This window comes from Rutidosis leptorrhynchoides, chromosome 7 (assembly GCF_046630445.1).
Source record: "Rutidosis leptorrhynchoides isolate AG116_Rl617_1_P2 chromosome 7, CSIRO_AGI_Rlap_v1, whole genome shotgun sequence".
Classification (NCBI taxonomy): domain Eukaryota; kingdom Viridiplantae; phylum Streptophyta; class Magnoliopsida; order Asterales; family Asteraceae; genus Rutidosis; species Rutidosis leptorrhynchoides.
In genome coordinates, this window is record NC_092339.1 from 11,194,657 (window position 1) to 11,205,041 (window position 10,385).

Sequence of the window (10,385 nt, forward strand, 5' to 3'; positions counted from 1 at the left end):
GTAAAATTGGGTTTTGTAAATTTTTTAAATTAAATAGGTACATATAGTAGTTTTAGTATTTAAATTGGGTATATATGATATTATATGATTGACTTGGTTAAATATGCGATTTAAAAGGTTGATAAGGGTATATATGAATAATTGTGACATGTAGAAATTACACTTGGCTTAATATGCAATATTTAAGGAGCTAATTACATGTAACCAAATTAAATCTCTCTCTTTATATAAATATATATATATATATATATATATATATATATATATATATATATATATATATATATATATATATATATATATATATATATATATATATATATATATATATATATATATATATATATATATATAGCGAATCCAAGGATCAGCATATTTAGGGGTACAAACCTGATAAGCAAAATCACATTTTTTTGCTTCTTTTTTTTAGAGTCATAAATCTGCTTCAAAATACTCTCCTAATCTATATTCTTATAAGGGAAAAACATTCAAAATTGTTCAAAAATCGATAATAAGTGATAATAATCGTGATGAGTAATTAATTTTATCATTCATCAAAACGAGTGATGAATGATAAATTAATCCTTTATTACGATTACTATCATTTTTCATCAAAACGAGATTGCGAAGAATGAGAACTCATATCCGACACCCGGATCTCCTGAAACAATCTCGCTGCAACGAAACCATCGATCCGACCTGTGACTCCGTAACCCTTCGTGGAAAAATATCGCCATCATGATATAATCAGCCTCCCAATTACAAAATAACCTTCAAGAACAGTTGCCCGAATCTCGATGTGATCAACTCTCCCAGATAGATAGACATATCCATGATTTCATCGCGAACAACTAAGTCATTTGGTCTCGATACATGTTGCAAACAAATCCCTAGAACCCGTCGTTAAAAAATAACTGAAAAATTCTGGCAGAAGCATCTCACGATCGCGACTAAAGGTCTCGCGGTCGTGAGTCCACCATCTTCAGCAAAACTCATTTTCTTTTTTTCAAAAAATCGCCATCGTGCCGGTAAATCTGAGCCTAAGCTCTGATACCACTTGTTAGAAATTCTAAAGACCCTAACAAGACAAGTTATCTAAACCGATCACTTACCCATGAACAATAAACGAATAATTAAAGCATAACGATAAATAAAAGCATACAAATGACATGGAATTTAACGTGGTTATATCTCAACTCCAAAATACGGAGAAGGGTTTATTCCGCAGGCGCAAACCTGAGACTTTTCACTATAATTTTCATGCACATTGCTATGGGTTACATAGACTCCTATTTATAGGCAAAAACAAACAAGGAAACAACTTTGAGAACATGTTTCCTTAATCTAGAAACTTCTGGCCGCCTAGCTCTCGCAATCGGGACTTGCCTCCCTTACAAAACTCACGAACGCGAGTTTTAGTCAGACATGAACTCCAACTTTGTTTTCATGTTGAATTTTTCTTCGCACTCAATAGAGTGTATATATTTTGTTCTTGAATACAACAACAATACCAATCTCATGAAAGTGAACACGTGGTAGATAAATGTAGATAGTTATTTATTTCAACCCTAGTTATACATAAAAGTCATTTCTCCACCCCTAAAGGAGACCCATTTGTTAGCTAGATTATTTATATTCATTATATTGGCCCGTGTTCTATAAGGGCCCATCTAATCCATTAGGTTTTGTATCCACCTATATTTATATGCATTGTAGCTCTCGGTCTTTAATCAATAAAATAAATCACTATACATTAAACCATCAATTAACATGGTATCAGACAGCCAGGCTCCAACCCTAACCAACCTGTTGTCCTAATCGATCTGCAGCTATCGTATCTGTTTACCATCGACATCATCTTCTTCTTCTTCAACATGACCACCAACAAATATGATAAATTATACATTGTTAATTCTATCCATCATCTTATCCCTATTAAACCAGATCTCACAAAAATCAACTACAATAACTGGAGCAGCCTCTTCATCAACCACTGCGCAGCCTTTAATGTCGACAACTTTCTCGAACTCTCATCCACATCAGATCCTCCATCCGATGAAACAAATAAAGTAGATGTCGTCATTCTTGGTTGGATTTACCTTACCATTTCCGAATCCTTATTAGAACGACTCCTAAATACATATTCGAAAACCTCATATGCTTCCTGGGAATTCCTCAAAAAAGTGTTCTTAGATAATAAGCACTCTAAAACAGTGGAGCTTACCGCTGCACTTCGATCACTTACCATTGGTGACAACTCTGCAGAAAAATATTTTCATAAGATTGACTCCATAGCCGCCATGCTTGCCAATCTGGATGCCAAGATGAAAGAGGAAGAAATCATCACCTATGCAATTAATGGGCTTAATGACCGATTCGCACACGCCACCCATATAATACTTTACTCGACCCCTTTTCCCGATCTTGAAACGGTTCGGTCAATGATAACCTTGGAAGAGATGCAACTCAATAGACAAAAACGCATCTCCAATGAATCACAAGGCACCCCATCCGCACCATCGGTTCTCATTGCATAGACCACCACTCCCACCGTTCACGCAACTCGTCCACCTCCAACTAACCCTCAGATATGCAGGAAATTTAATAGGGGGAGCTGCCGATTCGGTGAGCGGTGCAGGTACATTCGTCAGTTGCGAAACACCCCTGGGATCAAGCTGTGGGAATCGGCCAACATCCTTCGACTGGTCAAAATCGTATTGGTAACAGGCTCTTAATTCCAATTCACAGGCCCAATTATTGGGGATAATCGCAGCCCAACACCAATTCATTGCCCAACAGCATTTGAACCGGCCTAATATTAACATGTTTGACCAATTTGGGCTACGTACACCCCTTGCTCAGTTTGTTGAACCGCCGGGTTTTCCTCTTAGTAGGCCTCAAGCAAATTTTGTTGGCCAACCATCCTTGTCTGCTCACGGGGTATCCCAATACCCCTCCCAACAGCAGCTTAATGGGTCATCACAACCCATATTTGGTTCTTACATACCTACAGTAACCACTCAGGCCACTGGGCCTGCCACGGGTTACCCAGGCCCAACACCTGTTTCACCTTACAGCAATATTTCAGCACAATCACAGCCCACTCATGATACTTTGATGCCGCATGCATTTTCTACTACTACCCTTCCCGCCTATGGCAACTCGGGATGGACCATGGACACTGGTGCGTCTACACACCTTACATCTAGCATTAATAATCTTAGTACTATTTTTAATTATTGTATTTATCCTCATGTCATTGTTGGTGATGGTAATTCAATTCCTGTCACCAATACTGGCCATATCATTTTGCCTAACCCCAATCGACCCTTACACGTATCCAATGTCCTTGTTACACCCAACATTGTTAAAACTCTTATTTCTGTTCGCCGCTTTACACGCGATAATAAAGTATCTATTTCTTTTGACGAATTTGGTTTTTCTGTGAAGGATTACTGGACTCAACGCCTTCTACTCTGATGTGATTGCACCGGAGATCTCTACCCACTCACGCTCCCGACTCCTACACCAGCTCATCATGCTCTTGTCACCACACCTAGTATCTGGCATCAGTGGCTTGGATATCCTAGCTCCGAAACTTTTCGTCATCTTATTTCTAATAAATTTGTTTCATTTAATAATACGAAGCTTACCGCGCTTTACCATGCATGTCTACCTGGCAAACACGTGAGACTTCTCTTTAGTAGTTCTGATTCTCATGTTTCGGCATTATTTGATAATGTTCATCGGACTTATGGACTTCTCCTGTTCCGAGCCTTAGTGGTTATAAATATTATATTATCTTTTTGGATCATTATTCACACTATTTATGGGTGTTTCCTTTACGCAATAAATCAGATATCTTTAATATTTTCTTACAATTTCGCGCCTATGTTAAAACACAATTCAACTATGAAATTAAAGCCTTTCAATGTGACCTTGGTGGTGTATTCGATAATAATCGTATTCATCAACTATTTAAAACCAACGACATGCAAATACGCTTCTCGTGTCCCCAAACCTCACAACAAAATGGCAAATCCGAACGTATGATCAGAACCATTAATAATCTTATCCGTACTCTTCTATTCCAAGAAAACCTTCCTCCCAACTTCTGGTAGAAGCCCTTCACATTGCCACATATCTTCTAAATCTACTTCCATCATCCGCTATCAATCACGAAATACCCCACACTCGCCTATTCAAAACCACGCCTACTTACTTTACCTTGCGTGTTTTTGGTTACCTATGCGATCCAAACCTCAACACTCTTAACAAACTTGCCCCTTGCTCCGCACCATGCATCTTTCTTGGGTATCCATCCAACCACCATGGTTACCGATGTCTTGACCTAGCTACCCACAAAATTATTCTTTCCCGCCATGTTACCTTTGACGAAACTTCCTTTTCGTACACCTCCATCTCAAACACTCCTCCCACATATGACTTTGTTGATCCACCACCTAATACATACTCCTGAACCTTTCTCGGAACAAACCCTACCACTGCTAACACTCCAACACCACCTACCACCCAACAACCACCTACCACCCAACAACCACCACCCTCTCTACCCCCTAATCCTGCCTCACCACCTACTCCACCACCAAACCCTTCACCGCCAGAGCTACCCGTACCTACTAACTCTCCTTCGTCCACGGCCACACCCCGCCCTTCCATCACCACTTCTACTCATCCTATGATCACTCGACACCGTGTTGGCACCACCAACCTGTCCAACGACTTAATCTTCTCATCTCCACTCCTACACCAATCCCAAAATCTTACCCAGAAGCCTTTCGTGACCCTAACTGGAACAACACTATGACTGAGGAATTTAATGCTTTAATTAAAAATAGTACTTGGAACCTTGTGCCTCGCCCATCGGACACGAACATAGTTTGCTCTATGTGGCTGTTCAAGCACAAGTTTAATGCTGATGATTCTCTTAGCAGGTATAAGGCTCGGCTTGTCGCCAATGGTCGTAGCCAACAGGTCGGTATTGATTATGATGAGACCTTCAGCCCAGTTGTAAAACCAGCTACCATCAGGACTGTTCTTAGCTTAGCCACTTCTCGACACTAGCCCATTCATCTACTAGATGTTAAGAATGCTTTCCTTCATAGTCACCTCTGTTTATATGCACCAGTGATATCAGCTAAAAAGTCACATTTTCACCCCGGTATTAAGGCCCAAAAACAATAAAGATTCGAACTTTGTTAGCAAAATACCCTCTCCGTTAGTTAGAATTGAAGAATAAGTAATTACGAAGGCGGTGAAAAAAGAATCAAGAGAATCGGAGCTAAAACGAAGATTCTAGAGCAAAAACGGTGAAATCCAAGAAATCAAGTTACGATCCAGGAAATACAGCTGACCAGGCAAGCCAAACGGCCTGCCAAATGGCTTGCCTGGCTCACAAACGGCCTGACAAACTGCCAGGGCAAACGGCCCTTGCAAACGGCTTGGCTTGGCAAACGGCACCAGCAAACGGCCTGCCAAACGGCCTGCCAGCCGTTTGCAGGGAAAAACTTAGCTTATTTAAAGGGTCTTTGTCATTCATTCCAACACACACTTCAATTCACTTCTTTCTCTCTTTTGTACAATATTAGTCATACTTTTAAGGTCTTCGACTCCGTGTGTGAAACCTAGTACCCGGAGAAGAACGCCGAAGATTGTATTAGGAGCGGTCTGGAGTCTTGAAGTTGTCACTTTTGTATTCGAAACTTGTTTAATCTACTGGTACTTCTATCCCTTATCTTTATATAATGTCTTCTATCATTATGTTATGTGATATTTTTGCCATGATTAGCGAGTAGTTATCTTTAGTGTATGCTATGATGTAAGCAGTTATAATGCCGAAATAATGTTATGGTTTGTGTATGTCGTTGAAATGCTTTCCGATTATGCTTTAAACTCAATCTCTTTTCCAACTAATAGAACGTAGTTATTGGCTCTGTTATTGGGAAGTCACGAACCCCGATTCAGAGTACACTATCTGTGTCACCCCTTGGTAAGAGAAGTCTATCGAATACAACGTAAGATCGACTGAGGCACACCGGTTGTAGTAAGTCTATCGAGCTTTGGATTCCGACTGAGGACTCTTTCATAGTGAAACATCTGACTAGACCCTTAGTACATTTTCGGTCCCATACCATGCTAGTGTAGTCACCAAGCATATAAAATTCGTACGTGCACGCTGAAGCACCGCGGTTGTTGTAAGCTGCACCTCTGCTAAGTAAGGCCATGGAACTCGGTCAGTGTTGTTTAGTACACTGCACCATAACGCGGTCTCAAGCAGTGTACCCTGCTTGAGGGATTCTTAGTTAACTAAGGAACTGTTTGTTTAAACACATAAAGCATTGGACTGGTATGATAACCGAACGTGTTATTGGAAGTTAGCTTGACTTGGCCATGGTGTTCTTTATGGTTGAACCCTTTTTAAGGGCCTAACTATCTTTTAAAACCAATCATTAACGAAAGCATTGAAACACATCACATCTCTCGGATATGGTAAACCATGTATTCTATTATGCTTAAGAAAGTTCAGACCTTTGTGGAATGTTAATACGTCACCCAACCGAGTCGCTCAATTGGATGAGCTGTCTGAACGTATATGCCTGTAGTCAGACTGCAAGGGCGTCGGGGGTAAGGGACGTTGCTGTCTATTCAGAATCGTCAAGCCTAGCGCAGTACCCAGTGACATGTCTTATGACAGGGGCGTTTAGGACCAGTGTAATGAATACAAGGCCTCTGCCTATTCATGAGCCAGCATTCTATAATCTCGGCAAAGTAACAGATGAAATCATAGTATGCACTTACTTTAACCTTATCTGAATTACAAATTTTATCGAATTTACTTTATATGTCTTATAAATTAGAAAATCCCAAAAATTAAGTAACCACTACTCCTTCATAACTATCTTAGGCTTAAATATAGGTTTGATTCTACTGATATCTCAAAAATACGACTCTAGGTCATACTTCCCTTACTGGAAAAAGATTCCATCACGTCATGAACGGAGATGGCTACTAAATTCCTAACCAAATATTTCCCTCCTTCTAAACAAACCAAACTAAAGAATGACATCATTAACTTCAAACAAAGTTATGATGAATCTCTTTACACTGCATGGGAGCGATTCAAAACCCTGCTTAAGAAGTGCCCTAATCACCAGCTAGAATGGTCAGCCCAAATCTGTACCTTCTACAATGGTCTTACGGTAAATCATAGGACGACGATCGATGCAGCAGCTCAAGGAAATCTGATGAACCAAACCGCAGACGAAGCATGGGAATTGCTCGAGAACATGACAATGCATCATCGTGACTGGAATAGTGGTGAAACAACTTCATCATCTGCCCCCCTCTCTGCACTTAACAATCAAACGGAAGCCATCAAATCCCTCACGGATAAGATGGAATCTCTCGCTAAATAACTCGAAGAATTGAAGACGCAGCCGCAGCAGGTCAACCAAGCTCAGGCTTGTGTTAACTGTACCAACCCGCAACCCACTGAAGAATAACAAGTTGAGTACGAAAACCCTGACGGTTCAGCCTGTTACGTTCAATACCTAACTCGTCCACCAAATCCCGGATTCAATCAACAACCTAGGGTTAATCAATTCCAACGAAGCAATCAGCCTTTTCGCTATCGCTATCCACCTTATCCAGCCCAACAATCTCAATTGACCTACGATCAACCACTTCCACTCAATGGTCCACCAGTCGAGGAAAATTCCCCTACCACCCAGATTACAAAAGCAACTAACCCCACTCATGGAGCTGATGATCAATTTACTATGTCGTATCACGTTTACGTTTTTGAAATACTATATATATATAATATAAAGCTTTAATTGAATTCTTCTAATTCTATATAATCCTTTATAAATAACAGATTACAATACTTAGTTTTTGAAATCATTTTCATACGTTTGAAAATAGATCAGTCGAATATTATGAAATCCAGTTCTCCACTAACTTTTGTCTAACCCACGTCAATTGACACATTTGTTATTACTTGTAAATGACTTTACCATTTATTCCGAATACCGTTAAAAAGGAAAGGTTTCCTAAATCAAAGTGGACCTCTCAACAGAGACTCGTAATCATACAATGTATCTGATAAATCAATCATTTGATATTATCTTCTAATTCCACCGATAAACATATTGAAACAAGTACGTTCATGTAAAGTATTATACGTTTAATACTTTGTTAATATTCTCAAGTTATAATATATATATATATATATATATATATATATATATATATATATATATATATATATATATATATATATATATATATATATATATATATATATAGTGGTAGGATCAAGAGGGAAGTAACCATTCGGGGGGAAGCGGGGGGAAGTAAAAACTTTTTTTTTCCTTTTTTGAAAAAACTTTGTTCACGAACATTATAGATGAGATGAAAAATATGAACATTTAGTAGAGACACTTTGTGATAAATGTTTTAATTTTGGCGGAAAAACGCTCGAAGAAATAATATATAACAATTATCGTGTTTTTCGAGCGTATTTTGAGGTTTTAGCTATTGGGGTTTAGATATTAGGGTTTAGATATTAGGGTTTAGAAATTTAGGGTTTAGGGTTTAGATTTAGGGTTTAGATTGAGTTTTTAACACGAATGGTTTAGAGTTTAGGGTTTAGGGTTTAGGGTTTGGTGTTTTGGGTTTATGGAATAAACCCAAAACACCAAACCCTAAACTCTAAATCAGGCTAAATTTTACTTCACAAAACATGGAAAAAAAAGTTCATATTCTTCACGAACAATATTATCTTGAATGTTATTTTTGTCGATCGTTTTCCCACCTAAATAATAACATTCATCACGAAGTGTCTCTTCTAAATGTTCATATTTTTGTGTGATCTTGATGCCGGAAAAAAGTTTTCAAAAAAACGAAATTTTTTTTTTTGCTTCCCCCCGCTTCCCCCCGATTGGTTACTTCCCCATTGATCCTGCCCATATATATATATATATATATATATATATATATATATAATCATATTCATTTATATAATGGTTCGTGAATCGTCGTAATTTGGTCGAGGTTAAATGAATGTATGAACATAGTTTAAAATTTTTGAGATTCCACATTACAGACTTTGCTTATCGTGTCGGAAATATATAAAGATCAAGTTTAAATTTGGTCGGAAATTTCCGGGTTGTCACAGTACCTACCCGTTGAAGAAATTTCGTCCCGAAATTTGATCTAGGTCGTCATGCCTAACGATAAGAACGTTATTATGACGAATATGAGTTGATAAATATAGTTTTATCATCATTGAGTAATATGGATAAAACAATTTGATTATGTGAAGAGTACGAGTGAAGCTATCGCAAAAGAGTGAAATGAGAAACTAAAGTTTCGTCATATCTTTTGACGTTGATACGGTTGATTTCCAAAGTTAAAGGGATTTAAAGGAAATCTTTGTACTAAGATTTGATTTTTCGGAAATTATGGAAATTAGGATCCTCTTTAATTAAATTCGATAATCTGTTTTGATTGCTCTGTCGGATATTTCACTATAAATCCACCCCCTTCGTTTCCTTATAACTTACACCTTCTATTCTTTCTCCCTTATTTCATACTTTGAATCATTCGTCAACATGCTTCATCCAGTTCTGATTCTTGATATACTCCTAACTTTTATATCCGTCATTCTTATTTTTCATCTACCACCGGAGGATTTTATTTACTTTTACTATTACCTTGGGGTTATAGTAATTTTAATTCTCCCGTGCCTTTAAGTTTCAATACGTATTGATATGCACAGTTTGTAATTTATGTGTTGTTGTCAAGCTTTATATTTTCTTTTATATTCAAGAGTTCCATACATTTGTCTCCTCTTCCAGACTTCAAGTCACGCGAATAATGGTCTAGAATTCGTAGGTATGGATTTTGAAATGAGCATAGTTAATGTTCTAAGAAAGAAATTGTAATAGTACGATCTTGATTTGTCAAATTACCAGAATATCCTGGAAAAGATCGAATCATCAAGAAAAAATATTTTCTTGATATGTTTAGAGGCTAAGTAGAATACAGGAGTCGTGTAACATGGCACATGATGACATTATGAACTTTGAATCATCACGTTCCATTTAGAAACTCAGCATGACTTGCTGTCATATAATCACGTTGATCAAGTGTCATTATATTATACTAACTCATGCTTCAGTTCCCAACACTACTTCAAAACATTCTTATTTTAAACTCGAAGGTTTCAGAACTTAGAAACTAAAATAGTTTCTTTTATGATGTAACACAGATAGCGCGAATGGGTAAATGATTTTAGATAAGAATGGTTATGAAAATATCTTCAAAAATATGGAGGATATTTATAATGGAATATACGATGA

General features: G+C 37.8%; 1 protein-coding gene across 1 annotated transcript in view; it reads left to right on the plus strand.

The window, feature by feature from the left end:
* LOC139858939 (uncharacterized) overlaps nucleotides 1-2,537 on the plus strand; it is a 38,893-nt gene extending 36,356 nt beyond the window's left edge. Inside the window, exon 2 of the mRNA XM_071847769.1 lies at nucleotides 1,781-2,537. Coding sequence (XP_071703870.1) covers nucleotides 1,781-2,537 — 757 coding nt within the window. The remainder of the gene's footprint in view (nucleotides 1-1,780) is intronic.
* The last annotated feature ends 7,848 nt before the right edge of the window (nucleotides 2,538-10,385 follow it).